Here is a 15,238-nt window from a genome sequence, read left to right as displayed (position 1 = left end):
CGCGACATTGTTTTCACTTCAACACCATGAGCCAAAACAGAAGAATAAAGAATGTATCGATATCGGTGCCCATCTTGTACGGCAACAATGCCGTCAAGTTGGCGGATGAAAAGAGAACTGCCCTCACGCCCCCTGACCACACGCACGAGTGGACCGTGTTCTTAAAACCAGTGTTAGATGACATAGACCTCACACCTTTGATCAAGCGAGTCACCTTCAAACTACATGAAACCTATGACAATCCTGTGCGGTCAATCGAGCACCCGCCCTACCAGGTCACCGAGACTGGCTGGGGAGAGTTTGAGATCATCATCAAGATCCATTTCCACACTGGCAGCGAGTTGGGCATCAATGAGAAGAACTTTCAAATTTTCCACGGATTAAAGTTACACCCTTTCAATCCCAAAATCCCCCCCAAAGAAAACGGAGAAATCAACTCGGTGCTATATGACGAGTTGGTGTTCCAGGAGCCGACCGAGTCGACATTTGAGATCTTGACCCGCAAACCGGCAAACTACTTACCACAAAAGATATCTGATGAAGACAAGAAGGACCAGGAGTTTTGCCGGCAAGACGAACAGGATGAGTTGGCCCGGTTAGACGCCCAGATCTACCGAATCAAGCACGAAATCGAAAACCAGAGAAATCGGTACAAGGAGTTGGAGCAAGAAAAAATCGCTCTATTACAGTAGTATGTATGTACATTACCTATAATATATGCGGAAGCACGTCATGAAGAAACGAAGGGAGCTCTTTTAGCCCGACACCAAACCGCTCGAATGGATTGTGTGTGTTCAACCGGATTGGAACCTGTACTCTCGTCAAGTTATTGCACACAATTGTCAAGTAGTTGAGAGGATAGTCTCCACCTCCTAACGGATCGAGAACCTTGAAGTGTTTCGACAACTGCACACATTGGATATTATTTGTGACGGTCACCTGTACCTGTTCGAGGGCCAGCAAGTTGGGAGTCACGAGAATCACTCGTATTCGTGTGTCTAGGTGGCTCCAGGTACTGACCAAGTCGTCCATATATTGGTTCCCCTGTGCATCAAGAAACACCAATAGTTCAACACACGGGTCATCAGTCATAAACTCTTCGCGATGTACCAAATTGTTCAAGAGCGAAGATATTTCAGAAGTTAAACATTTGGCTCTGCTAGTTGGAATTACCGCTTCTGGCACGCGTTTTGTTTGAGGAAAACACCCCTTCTTGTATGCCTGAGGGCATTCTTCTAGTGGTTCGGGTGATAAAGGGGGGGTGGCGATGTCGTACAGCTCACGGTTGGCTCGTTTCATTTAAGTTTGTGCCTCAACCAGTATGCTGTCGCTGGATTCTTGACAGATTTCTCACTTTGCAGCATCGCGTAAAATCACCAAGTCTGGGGTAATTTTCTTTTGATTATTCTATAGGCTTATAAAGGGTTTCCACCAATTACTTGGCGGTGACAATTCGTTGAATATGATCCATAAACAGCTGCATCGATAAGTCGTCGGTCAACACGTCTAGCTGGTTTCCATAAAAGATGTTGGGATTCGAAGAGTAGCTGGAGCTGGGGTTCAACTTGGCCATCAAGAACCGGGCCTGCGACCCTCCTTCGTCACAGTCAATGAACCGTGGCAACGGGAACCGGTCCATCAAGATTTCCATTGCCTCTTTCTTGGGGGCTTCCAAAAACTCCTTAAAGTGTTCGTAGCCCTCTTGGTTGTGGTAGCCTAATTTTCTCCACTCGGCCACCTGCCCACCATGGTATATCAAGATGTGGAAAAAAGTATCGAGAAGAAGGATCTTGGATTTGCTCAACGACATCGAGTCCAAGAGTACCGGCTGGGGATCAGTGTTAGCCACACCATTCTCATCCACCGATCCAAATGTGTCGATATCATACGATAATAATGTGGGCTGTACCATTATCAATATATTGTTAGTATCTTCATGCATCAACACATGGCGGATGAAACTGGTTTCGTCGGGGGAATTGTTAAACACGTTGATGAACGGTGACCTTCGTAAGTGGTACACCACATGCGGCAAGAATGAGTACCTGTTGGAAAGCATAAATGATGAAACGGTTCCCTTGTGATACTGGGCAAACCGCGTACAAAAATCGACCGAGATTTTATCAATATCCTTTACCACATCCGCATGACTAACGTTCTCGGTCTCCAACCGATACGTATAGTCTCGGGCCAAGCAGGCAGCTGCCGCGTACTGGTCGAAACCCAACTCCAAGCGGCCAGCATCACTATCGTGGATAATTGCAATGGGAAACGTAGTAACGCGAATAATGAACTCTCCTGACAGATGCTGATAATGGGTGATGAACTGGATTGTGGTTGAGTTGGCGTTGTAACGGGTGTCCAACTTCTCAAAGAAAATGGCAAAGGTGGACTGGGGGTCGACATGGCACAACTTCCAGCAGTTGGTGTTACCCTCACCTTTGATAGGCTTCTGTGACACTAATGCCCCATTCTTCTGGTTCAACGGCAAACCCACAGCGTTGCCAATTAACCCTTCAACCTTGAGGTCAAGCTCCACCTTCACCTCCAACGTAGCATTCAACCCAAACTCCAAGTACTCGGAGTCGGGCTCTTTTCGGAAAAATTTCAAGAAACTCTGCTTGAATATAGAGGTATTGAAGGAGTCCAGCATGATCACCACTCCTCCTGTCTTTCGGCACACCTCGTCCATCTCGTACAAACCTACCTGGTCGTAGCTGCCGATGAAATAGCTACAGCTCACTCCCAACTTCACCAAATATTGAGTGATGGTTTTATAGAAGGTTTTAGCCTTCAACACCAACGAATAATCGACGGTGAAATTGGTGGACTGTTGGGGCAACTTCATGTTTTTGGCCAACGTCGACTGACGAGACGTCTCTATATCGTGGTGGGACCTCAACGGCTCCTTGAGCTGGTTGCCCACGATCGCTCCCGGTCCGTACGTACAAGCTCCTCCAATAAAGCACAATAGCTGGCCACCGTTGGAGCCATACGTGCCCAATAACGACGTCAACAACAAACTCGCCACGTTAATAGCACAGCCGGTGGCCCGGTATGGTCTCTCTTTCCGCTCTGCTCGCGGGAACGTGTTTGTGGTCAATGTTTCAATCACATTCGTGAGCTGATACTCCACCAAATTTACCGGCTGGAGAAACTGCTTGCCAATACTACCAAACAACTCATCCGGATGGTGGTTTCTCTTCAACGACGTATCCAAAAGGCCCAACGACTGGCGGAACTGCTCAAGCGTATATTCCTTGGCCCCATTGAAGCTGTGACACATGGCATTGGCCGATGAGAGGTTATGAATGGCGACGTTCTTTCCAAATGAAACCAATCCTACCAACGAGTTTTCCGGCAAGAGGCTCAACGACACCACCAAGCTCTGTTTCAACGATTCATACGCGTCCCGGTCCTCGGTCTCGAAGCACGTGTCCACCACGTAGATGAAGATGGGCGGGAGGTTATTGAACTTACTGGTATGATACTCCACCGTGCTAGCAGCCAATCCCACCGGGAAATTGCCGGCCTCGTCCACCACGAGCCGGTTGCTGAAGCCACAGTACGTGCACACCCACGTCTCTTCGTTGCGGTTCACGTACGGGTGAATGAAGCTCTGGCATTGTCGACAATTGACGATTTGGTGAGAAGAAGGTATGGGATCTCCATGTTTATTGTTCAAGGGAGTATACATGGCGGCCATGGGGGTGACGTTGCGCTCGTGCTGGAGCTTGGTCCGGGGTAGAGAGTTCCATGTCACACGCACACCGTCCACCTCTTCACGGGTATCGAAGTACGACGTGTCAGACATCGGGTTTCTTTGTGGAGTGTGTTGATTCGATGCGACTTGAGGACGACGAAAATTTCAAACAATGAGTGCGGTGTTGGGATCTGCTGCCATTGGGCCACATTGACGAGGGGATTGACACCGCTTGAAAATGGGGGGGCCTTGTGAGATAGGTGTATTGTTAGTGTCTAGACTGTAGGGTTCTCCCCCTTTGTCATTAAGTTTGTGTATGCTGAGTCATGGCTGCAAATATAAGGCAGTTACCAGTGCTTCAATGACAAAGGTGAGGACATAACCCTCCGACAAGAACTTCTCTTGAACTCCAGTAGGGGTTGATATGGATATAATCTTTGACTGGCTTGGAGCTCGATCTGCAATTTTTTAATAAAAGAAATAGAAGATAGAAAGTACATTTTATGAACGCCAAGGACCACTCACGGCCATAATGTATAATTTTAGACCGGTACCCTACTCGGGGTGGTAGCACAGAAATTCATGTCTTTGGCCAGAAATTCACATCTTTACACAGTCCTTCCTGAATGTCTTAAAATATTTCTGATGAACTGTTCCCGCTCTTGAAGTTCTGACCCATTTCCCAATCGAGCCAGCCGCACTCTGGTGCGTTTGTAATAGCTGCAAACATTTTGTCCTCGCACATTTACTTGCTTTATGTCAGCCTCCACAAACAACATGGTTTGTGATAGCCCTGTTGCAGTCTCTAGAGACTCCATGAATTGTGATTGTACTATCTCAGACCCAAGTGTTCCAAGTTTTTCTCAGGATCATTCATTCAATTCTTTATCTGCTCAGGACAATTTGGGTGTGCTCCCCGTACAAACGCCAACAACTTCAAGTTACCAAGAAAATACCAGTCTGAGCAGAAACAACAACTTTTTCCAGCCTTCAAACAGTTCCTCATCCGCAGCTTGCACTGTTGAATCCAACTACCACTTGAAATATAATGTCGGAACTCCTGTCCCACATGGCAAACATGTACCATCAGTTGTCATCTGTCAAAGACTTGGCAGTCGTGGAATACCACCATCTATTTTCCTTCTTCATCAAAGAGAAGACAATTCTCACTGGTTGAGCCATAAGATTGTATTGCAAAGAATGGGAAAAAAGTTTCAAGATTTCCTCGAAAGCGATCCTCAATTTCAAGGTTTTTTGCACAATAGTCAAGAACGGGCCATTCCCAGTGTGAAAGAACTTGTTCACAATTTTATTCGGGTTATTTCCAAGTTCTTTCAAGGTTACAATCACCTAGACAGTCGGAAATCCGTTTCTCACTATCTAAGAAAAATATCTTGCTGGGAACTTGAGCTTCACCGTGGTTTCTGGACAATTGAGCGGTGCTTTGAGCCCCCAAAGGAAGACCATACTAAAGAAGACTGGATCAAGTTCGAAAAAAAATTCTACTGTCACAAGTCCCAATTATTACGATATCAAATTGGTGTTCTTGGTGAATTCAGACATTTGTTGGAAATTCAATCGAGAACCTTAAAAAATTAAATACCATATATAATTCTCCATCCACAGTGGTGACGTGTTTAGAATCTTAAAACCTCCAATTATTCTGCCCGCCTTCTGAGATTCTACCTGGAGCAGGTAGAGAACACTCAGTGGGAGTGACATTAAACCTTAATGATTCATGCCCAAAAATATGGCTGCGAAAAGGTTGAGGGGCAGGAACTTGTGAGAAGTACTATATTAGCTTCTTTTATATACATATATACAAGGGCTTTCCTGGGTCAATTCTTCAACACATCCTTCACGTTCCCAAACGGAAGCACCTGGTCAATGCGTTCACTATTAGTGAACAACATCGACAACCGGTCAATTCCACATCCCCAACCACCAGTTGGTGGGAGTCCAAACTCCAACAGCTTGATATAGTTCCAATCAGGTATCAACGCTTCCTGGTCGTTGAAGTCCAGCTTAGAGGACTGTTGTGCCTTGAACTTTTCTAACTGATCCATCGGTGAGTTCTCCTCCTCATAAGCATTAATATACTCTTTGCCATTGATAAACAACTCAAATCGCAACGATATATCGTACTCCCGCAGGCCATACGCAATATGGGTGGACTTGGAGAGTGGTGATAGTTCAGCTGGGTGATTATATATGAACACCGGCTTGGTGGAATGGTGTGAAATTGGTTCCAAATACACCGCCGCCAAGTTGTCCAAAAGAACCGCGGGAGACCTCACTTCTGGAACCTCAAGGTCCAACTGCTGGTGGTATTGTACAAGGTTGTATGAGTTCAACTCAGTGGGTAGCTGTAGACCTGTTTTTTCCTCAAGAGTGGGAATAAACTCTATCCTTGTGAACGGCTCTTTCAAGGCCTGGAGCTCAGGCAACGTCTGGTGGAGGATGTTCAACCCCAAAGCATTCCCTTCCACCTCCAAGTTACTATGCAAATATGTAAATAATTCCTGGGTAATGCCCATCAACTGGTCTAAATCGGTAAAACTCTGATAAAACTCACAGGTAGTGAACTCCAGGTTATGGGTGGCATCAATACCTTCGTTTCGGAAGCTACTTCCAATCTCAAAGATCCGCTCAAACCCTGAAATCACCAACTTCTTGAGCCATAACTCAGGAGCCACTCGCAATTGGAGCTCTGTGTCCACATGATTGGACCTGGTGACAAATGGCCGGGCATTGGCGCCGGTGGAATTGCCGTTAAGCAAAGGCGTTTGGAACTCCATGAACTGCTTGGCCGTTAAGAACTGACGGATCAACTTGATCACCAAGTTCTTCACCAAGATGGTTTCGCGAGCGGTGGGACTCACCAAATAGTTCAAAATCCGGTTTGAATTGATGGTTTTTCTGTCACTCAAGTGCTGGGGCACCACCATTGAGTTTAAACAAGGCGCCAAAATGTCGATGGGACGAGTCAATTTCAACAGGAGCTCTCCAGTGTTCGATACTGATGGATGACCGATACAGTTGATGTAGTCCCCTTTGCGAAGAAAGTGATGGTTCTCTACAAAGTTGTCCTTCGGCACGTCCATCATCTTGTTGCTAGCCATCACTTGTACCTTGACAAAATCCTGGGACAAATCAATGAAATACATGTACTTTCCATTGCGGCGAATCGACTGGATCTTGCCCTGGAGATTCACCAACTCAGGGGCCTTTTTGGACGGGAAGTGGGTAAAGTCCACCGCACCATACACATCCTTAAACTGACTGACACGAAGCCGGCGGTCGTATTCTTGTGATAATGCTCGTAGTGGCGGGTAGTAGTTTCTATGGGAGTGCTTGAGTATCAGTAATTTTCTGTTTCTATACTCATCACCGTCACCAACCACCCCGGTAGTAGGTTCCTCCTGCGGTACTGATGACAACACTCGTGAGTATATGCGGGACGGGGCTGTGGTAGTCCTCCTGAAACCGGTTCTGGCGATGGCATACATCGTAAAGTTAAGTGAAAAATGAGCGCAACACGCGAAATTTCCTTCGGCACCTGCGCAACAATATAACCACCACAACAAAGAAAACAAACAGACTAATGAGTAGTTTAGATTCCAAACAAACAACCGGCTACTATATACACGATGTTGACGAAACGATCTCGTCAATAATATTAATTCAATTCAGCGCTGGCACTCGCACTAAATACTACTTGTGCCGTCGTGCATTGTGCCTGACGAAGGTTCGTAAGGTTCGTCATCGCAAGCAAATTCTCGCCTCAGACTTTAGACGACCAAGTGACTACCGACAAGTCCGGCACAGGCTGGGCCCCACAGGTCGTTACGACGGTGGAGATGGCGGTGGAAGGGTGCCTGTGTCTCCCCAGCTATCTCCTTCCCCAGCCCCCTGCAAAAACAATTGTCTGGTTTTAGTAATAATGGCTTTGAAACATTCTTGTCGCGCCGATCGGTAACCATTTTTAGCTGCTGTTGATTTTGTAGGCAAAACCTCTGTATGACGCGCAATAAATCCTGTAATCACCAAACTCAAACTCAGAGTTTTTTTGTTGGTTTCGTTGGTACCTTGTGCTGTTGTGATATTTCCATCCGCCATTGATCCAATCACCACTGTGGACTTTTTATAGAGCCCTCGTTTTTGCTTTCTTGCATCGCATCGCTTCTAGCTCACCCTGCTGCCACCTTTCATTTTCGATACGTTTGTCCATTCCAATTAATCCACCATGAGAAAGATCTGGTCTCTGAGAAGAGACAAGGATAGAGATAGAGAAGGAGACAAGGAAAAGCGTAAGAGCTTCACCGGTATCAATTCCTTATACTATGCCCCCAGCAATCAAACGGCGGTTACTAGTCGAGATTCGGTTGAATTTGATCCCAGCTTGTACTCCCAGCAATCCCACCAACCAATCCCTTCTAAACAAGACTTCCACGATGACGCCACGTTTGCCCATAGTGTCCAGGAATCTGGTCTCACTGCCAACACCGCCGTGTCCACCGCCGTATCTGCCTCCACCTCCACCACCAAGCTCTCATCTCACACGGATAGTGCTCTTTCACTCCCATCACCAAAGGCTCCCAAGTCGATTCTGGGCTTGGTCAAGTACGACTACGATGCGCACCTTGTCAAAAACTCCTGGGTCAATGTCGTGGTCAATACCTCTGTTAACGACGTGGACGACCAGTCATTACGGTTATATCGAGCAGAGTTGAAAGGTTCCCATTTGTACCTCTACAAGCTGAACTTGAACTACCGCAGCTTCAAGTCAGCCCCCGATACCCCCCGAGATGACACATTTGGATCGTCCCAATCGGTGAAAAACCTTAATCTTAACGACCTAGATCTGGCATCTATCTCAGGTCCCACCAGTATTCCAATCCAAGAAGGGACTATTTCTGGCCCCTTGAGCGCTCCGCTCCTTTCGTCGTCTCCTCACAACTTCAACATCCAGCACTCTGCTGCCCCTTCTCCTTTGAGTGATCGGCACTCCCAGCCGTTCAGTTCTTTGCAGCCGCCAGAAATCTTCAAAAACTCCAACAACTCCAATTCTTCCATTCCAGAGAATGCCGAATCGTCTATTTTGACCCCGACCCCCAATGGGCCGGACACTGGACTGAGGTCGGATGATTATCGAATAACCTTCTTTGAAACGGCAGTTCCTCATCCTGATTTAAGGTTCAGCTTCGACACTTATTCATTCCAGCCTGATTGTACCATTGAGTCGCTTTTACACTTTGTCCTCTTTCTGAACGATGACAACTTTCAGAGTACCGTTCACCAGGCAATCACGATATTACCTTTATTTCCCGACTTTGGCAAGACTTTGCGGCTACTAAACCTTATCTTGACCAACTTGTTTGGGGATAAGTTCCTGGGCAAATATGACCTATCAGTGGCTTTTGACAGGATTTTGCAGCTCTTAAACAATGTCGACAACAATCTTCAGGGGTTTCTTTTGAAATCTGATATTGCTCCGTATATCTTGAGGCTTTTGGAGATTTTGTCAGATAAGTTGTCGCCTTCAAGTGAAGATTCCGAGGAGTACTCCGGCTTCTTGAGCCAGTTGACGACTTTCAAGTCCAGCATGTTGCTTCACCAACAAAACTTGATCCACTTGATCTCCAATGATAATGACAAAGCCCCTGAATCCAATCCGTTCCAAGACTTGAACGCAAGTTACTTTTTGAACCACGTAAAATTGATCGATTTCGCTACTACAGTCAATGCTATTGATTTGAAATTCTACAAGGATTGGAACTCCAATATCGATAAATCGTTGTTGTTGTACTCGACTATAAACCAAACCAATCAATCTGGTTCTGTTGATATCTTTTACAGGAGAAACTCATTGTTTTTTAACAACGAGTTCCACATTCACTTTTTATCGAGGTTGTTTATCAACCAGATGTTTCTTGAAACGAATATCACTGGAATGAACTCTTCTACTTCATTGTTGGAGTTTAAAGCCAGGCTTTTGGAAAAGTGGATCGATTTAGGTTGTCTTTTGGACAAGTCCGGTAATATGTCTTCGTGGTTGGGTATAGCTTCGATTATTTTATCCCAGCCTATTTTGAGGTTGAACAAAATATGGTCTTTCGTTTCCCTCGATTATATCAAGCTCCTTAAAAACGATTGGTCCCCTGTGCTTTTTGAATTGGATAGGAGATTCTTGGTTAATGGAATCAATGCTTCTACTCCCAATTCACCAAATCAACAGAAATCTTCTGAAGAGAATTCTACCGATCCACTGCCTAGAGATTCTTACCACATAATGGCTCCTAGAGGGTTAGGTAAGGTATATGCAAAAGAAAATGTTGTGCCATACTTTGGGGACTTATTATTAAACAACTTGGTTATCAACAATATTAATGAATTGGATTCCATCTATAAGAAAATCAACTATTCTTTCAACAGGTGGAGTGAGTACTCCAAAAACTTGACAAACTACGACGATATCATAAAGTATAATGATGACGTATTAAAGCGTTATGACTCAATGGGATTCATCTTTTCGAATGAGAGTTTGAACCAAGTATTGTATCTTGGTGTTAATGAGGACTCCAAATCTTTACCGCCTACTTTTGAAATTCCGAAAGATAATGAGAAAGGTGATCATGGTTTGAATTATAATGTCACTACCAATCCAGTCTTACAAAGTCAATTGCTTAAGTTGATTGACTTAAATTCGAATTCAGAGTCCTTCAATCTAGAGAAATTGATGCTTTTGTCGTTAACTTTTCAACCTGAATTGCCAGAGTCTTATCTCAGATCCAATCATCCAGTCTACAAAAACTTCCATGCCACCCATTCAAATATTTCTGTGAACTCTAACGATTCATTGGCATCTTTGAAAGTTGAAGGCTCTATGAATGTACATGACCCGACCTCAAGATTACCCACCTTCAATAATAATCATTTCAAATTCAATTTAATCAAATATGATGATTTGACTAATGATTCGGGGATCTCGAATCAATTTCATCTGGAATCTAATGATTCCAAGCATAAAATCAAGGTCGGTAATGATTTGACGTTCAGGATTGATGATTTTGTTACAGATTTAGATAATCAAACAAATTCAACCCTTAACCCATTGGATGAAGTTGGCAATGAAGATGATGACGATGAAGTCACAGGTTTAGGAATTGATGTTGATGATATTTTGAATTCAGACAAATTCAATAACTTCTTGATGAGTAATGATCCTTCATCCTCTGAGTCTGATCAAGTTAATAGCTCGAAGAAAACGAGCACTAACCTTTTAAGTCATCCAACAAACAGTTTTAGTGTCATCTCATCTGATTCAAGCCAATTACACATTTACAAGTACATTCCTAAATTATCAACCATTGAAAAGCTTATCGACTTGTTGATTATTGATACCAAATATTTGGATGAATCTATAAGTATCGACTTGTCAGAGTACAGATACGTATTCTTGTTGAACTATAATTCCTACATAACCACCAGAGAATTGTTGGACAAATTGGCCTATAGATTTATCAACTCCGGTAATGCAGTTATTTCGATAATGAAGAAGTTGCATGCTATGAAAACAAATCAGTCACAAGATAAGCAGTCAGATGAAGACTTTCCAAACTGGAATTTGGATAATTCTGTTGATTTGACTGAATTGGGTGAAGTTGACTATTCGGTTTTATTGAAGATTCAGATTAATATTTTGAAGGTTTTGGTGTTATTAATTAACAACTTCTACTCTAACTTCTCAATGGATTTGATGAATAAGAAGATTCTTATAAAGCTCCTCAAGTTGTTCAGCAATGAAATACTTCAATGGTATAACTCCAATAAAATTGATTCAGAATTGGAAAAGTCATTCGAGAGTTTGGTGAATTACTACAAGAAATTGAAGAAATTGTTTGTAAAAAAGACTTACAGACCAATTGAGCTTGACAAATTTCATCAGTTCTTAGTGAACGACTTCAAATTCAACAATTCTTTACATGAAGTGCCTATGAATAGAAACTTACCTGGACACAAAAACATTCAAAAGATTGAAAAGTTTTTACACAAGTTCAATAAACTTTTGTCGATTTTCTACAAAGGTATCAAGATTGAAGATTGGGTTAAAGTTTACAAAATCATGGAAATTGAGTTTGAAAAGAATAATTTAATGGAATTCAAACTTCAGAAGAATGAAACCGTTGATGAAAACCTTGTTATCTCAAACATTTTCAACTATTTTGACTCATTGAATGACCCAAATGAAAAATTGTTGATTTTGAAGAAGTTCCCATTAGTGTTTAGAAAGTTGTTCAAGTTGTACAACAAATTCAAAACCTACATCTTAATCCAATTAACTGACTTGAATATCACAGTTGATGAAAGATTGGACAGAATGAAGACTTTATTGTATATGGTGAAGCTCTGCCAATTGAAGATGCTGAGCACACAGTTTGTTTTTGAAAGCAGACATAAAGGACCAATTCCTTCTTGTATTGAGTCGTCCATAACCAATGTTATCTACTCACCTGAGAGCAGATTATTCACTAATTTGTGGATCAAGGCTTCTATTGCTTTGAATGGTGAAGACTTTGTTGAAACCTCAACCAGCTTTGATGATTTGAACAGCTTGTTACCTAAACATATCACTATTAAAGACTTGGCTATACATCATGAGTTTTTATTACCATGCTTCGGTTGGATTATTGAGAACATGGTTGAGATGAATAGAATTCCTAACTTCACTGCTAAAAGTCAAATCAATTTCAATAAGAGATACTTTATTTACAAGGTACTTAAGGAATTGACAATTGAAGATGTTGATTTAGATGAATTTAACCACAATGAAACCAGAGAGTTTGAGTTTTTGTTGAAGTTAGATGAGAACTTGATCAATGACAAGAACATTAAGGAATTCACATTCTTGGAGAAAGACCGTGCTAAGTTGTTTAAGGCAGTTTTGAAAGAGCAGCACAAAGTATTGCTTATAGATAACCGCAAGAAGCACCTCAAGGACGGAAACGTATCAACATCTTCCTTACACAGTACAAGCTCTCAGAGTTCTGTTAATGGCCTGTTACACAAAAAGTCTTCAAATCCTGGATTGAGGAGACAATCTTTATCATACAAGCAACTGAATTCAGGTTCAAGGTTCAAAATTTCCGGATTTTTCACAAAATCAAGGCCATTTTCTATTGGTGGTAATGGATCTAATCCAGGACAACATTGGTATGATAAACCGATTAATGCTAAGGAGTTGCCAAATGCTGATAACTTCATTGCTGCTAAGCTGAAACCAGCTCATATCATTCCCTTAAAAAACAAGAAGATCTTCCCGGTGTACTTGCTTCCATTATCTTTTAAGATTGACAGCGATTCCAACAAAGAGGAAGACTACTTCTTCCAGTGTTTGAATGAGACTGACTTGAACGATTGGTTAATGAAGTTGAGCTATGCTAACAGACATTGGTTCTTTTCAAGATCCTTGAATATTAAATCATCGTCTGGAAACTTCACTACTTTCGGTATCCCGTTGGGTGTCACATGCAACAGACAAAATACATTTGTGCCTAAGTTTTTGCTTGAAATATTCAAAGCAATTGAAGCCGAAGGTCTTAAGGATGTTGGGGTCTACAGAATCAGCACTTCACTAAGCGAGTTGACCAACTTGAAGTCTATGATTGACAAGGTTGGGTTCATTGATTTTGAAGAAAGAAGTTACGACACTCACGCTTTGACAAGCTGTGTAAAATCTTACTTCAGGGAATTACCAGATGCTTTATTGAATGATAAGGCCATTGAGAAATGTTATGACTTAAGACAGAGCATAGCTAATGAAGAAATTGATAAGATTGAAATGATCTTAAGAGCCAAAGAAATCTTCAAGTCTTTGCCCAAGACCAATTACGAAACTTTGAAGGCATTGTTGAAGCATTTGACCAAGGTTGAGGAGTTCAGTGAGTACAATAAGATGAATCCCACCAACTTGGCCACGGTTATCGGACCAGCGTTGACAGAAGCCAGTGGGCTAGAGGTTTTGGTAAACAGTTTTGGATTTATGAATTTTGTTCTCGAGAGAATTATCATCAATTACCAAGAGATTTTCGAGTTTACGGTCGAAGAAGTGAAGAATTTAGACAAAGAAGAACTTGAAAAAACCGAACAGCATACCATCACCGATGCTGACCAAAATTCCCAGGCTGAACCCCAGGTTTCTGCACCCGAAAAGGTTCAAACTTCCAAAGCTGACGTTATTGAAATCTCTGAACTGGCCATTGATGTTAGTGAGTTAAGAAATGAAGAGCAAGTAGTCTAACTTTCGTCTGGAGACATTTTATATACAGCTAGATTGACACATAATATAATATATACAAGGGTAACTCAAATCAACGTCTCTTGATAAAGTTCTTAGTGGTGTCTTGTCTTCTTTTTTGCATGGCCGCCAACTTTCTGTCCGATTGTTGCATCTTAGAAGTAGTAGTCTGCTGAGTGGTTTTAGAGAAATCTTTCCACCAGTCACCTAAACTCTGATTCTGAGCACCAGATGCCGATGGAGGTGGTTTCAGAATGGGAGGCATCTTGAAGAATCTCCTGAAGTACTTGCTTCTCAACACGATGGCCTGGAGAAAAGAAAAGGAAGCATTGGCCGCAAAATACAAAAGCACGGCTGCAGAAAACCCTTTAGTTACGAAAATAGACAACACCGGAGCCAAGTAAATGAACTTCTGCATCACCGGACTCATGTTCATGGCACCAGTTTCCCCTCCTATCTTAAATTGTCCCATGATGATCGTACCGGCTACTATTTGCAACCCCAAGTATGGATCCACCTGTGTTAAATCAGTAAACCAGGCAGTACCTTGTGTAGAAAACCCTTCAACTGGATGGTTAGCCATTTTTCTTAGTGCCTGAAAGAACCCATATGCAAAAGGAATCTGAATAAACGGAAGGAACCCATGGCTCATCTTAATGCCGTGCTCTTTCATCAACTTGGTTCTAGCAAACGAAGCTTCCGTTCTTTCTTGCATGGTTTCTGCCACTCTCATCTGCTGAGCAGTCGCATCCAATTGCGGCTTGATCTTGGTCATCTTTGCCGTGTTGGCAGAAGCTTTCATGTACAATGGGAACATGAAAACTCTGGTTATCACGGTTGCAGCAAGGATGGTGCCCCACCAAGGTAATCCCGTGTACACATGGGTGAATTCCAACATTCTCTCAATTATAGCCGTGGGGCCGTATCCCTCTCCCATTCCTATCGACTGTAAGTATCCAAGCTGGTCAGAGGTCATGGTGGAAGTGGTGATAGCATCTTCTGTGAACTGAGTGAGCTTATTGGTGATTTCTGAGGTTGGGGTTGTGGAGTTGAACCGAACTGGCGACATTCCCGACCTAGCCAAACCAATGGTGCCAGGACCGATGTTGGACTTAGCGGCCGGAAATGCCTTGAGCACTCCCGGGCGAAGTAATGTGGATCTGAACATGCGGTTGGTGGTAGCGATAGGCTGAAAAATTTTCCTACAAACACACTTCGTATTACGATCGCGACAAATG

The 15,238-nt window shown here is 43.0% G+C and overlaps 6 protein-coding genes across 6 annotated transcripts; 2 read left to right on the top strand and 4 right to left on the bottom strand. All coding sequences in view use genetic code 12, as the record gives it.

The window, feature by feature from the left end:
• Positions 1 to 26: 26 nt before the first annotated feature.
• YAF9 (NuA4 histone H4 acetyltransferase complex and the SWR1 complex subunit) lies at positions 27 to 692 on the top strand (the record flags this gene model as incomplete). The annotated part of the gene is made up of 1 exon (XM_006688177.1): positions 27 to 692. The coding sequence occupies one exon, from the start codon at positions 27 to 29 to the stop codon at positions 690 to 692; it is 666 nt and encodes a 221-aa protein (XP_006688240.1).
• Positions 693 to 708: 16 nt separating this feature from the next.
• On the bottom strand, positions 709 to 1,299 carry PSN45_000784 (uncharacterized protein; the record flags this gene model as incomplete). Its single annotated transcript, XM_066157523.1, has 1 exon — positions 709 to 1,299. The coding sequence occupies one exon, from the start codon at positions 1,297 to 1,299 to the stop codon at positions 709 to 711; it is 591 nt and encodes a 196-aa protein (XP_066013620.1).
• A 136-nt stretch (positions 1,300 to 1,435) lies between these two features.
• Positions 1,436 to 3,814, bottom strand: PSN45_000783 (uncharacterized protein; the record flags this gene model as incomplete). The annotated part of the gene is made up of 1 exon (XM_006688176.1): positions 1,436 to 3,814. The coding sequence occupies one exon, from the start codon at positions 3,812 to 3,814 to the stop codon at positions 1,436 to 1,438; it is 2,379 nt and encodes a 792-aa protein (XP_006688239.1).
• A 1,727-nt stretch (positions 3,815 to 5,541) lies between these two features.
• Positions 5,542 to 7,212, bottom strand: MSK1 (mitochondrial lysine-tRNA synthetase; the record flags this gene model as incomplete). Its single annotated transcript, XM_006688874.2, has 1 exon — positions 5,542 to 7,212. The coding sequence occupies one exon, from the start codon at positions 7,210 to 7,212 to the stop codon at positions 5,542 to 5,544; it is 1,671 nt and encodes a 556-aa protein (XP_006688937.1).
• Positions 7,213 to 7,949: 737 nt separating this feature from the next.
• Positions 7,950 to 14,003, top strand: BEM2 (rho GTPase-activating protein; the record flags this gene model as incomplete). The annotated part of the gene is made up of 1 exon (XM_066157522.1): positions 7,950 to 14,003. One exon carries the CDS (start codon positions 7,950 to 7,952, stop codon positions 14,001 to 14,003), a length of 6,054 nt encoding a protein of 2,017 aa, XP_066013619.1.
• Positions 14,004 to 14,073: 70 nt separating this feature from the next.
• PSN45_000780 (uncharacterized protein) lies at positions 14,074 to 15,168 on the bottom strand (the record flags this gene model as incomplete). The annotated part of the gene is made up of 1 exon (XM_006688173.2): positions 14,074 to 15,168. One exon carries the CDS (start codon positions 15,166 to 15,168, stop codon positions 14,074 to 14,076), a length of 1,095 nt encoding a protein of 364 aa, XP_006688236.2.
• Positions 15,169 to 15,238: the final 70 nt, after the last annotated feature.

Source organism: Yamadazyma tenuis, chromosome 1 (genome assembly GCF_029203305.1).
Source record: "Yamadazyma tenuis chromosome 1, complete sequence".
NCBI classification, from domain to species: Eukaryota; Fungi; Ascomycota; class Pichiomycetes; order Serinales; family Debaryomycetaceae; genus Yamadazyma; species Yamadazyma tenuis.
The sequence above is the reverse complement of the archived record's forward strand: the minus strand, read 5'-3'. Positions and strand labels throughout refer to the sequence as shown.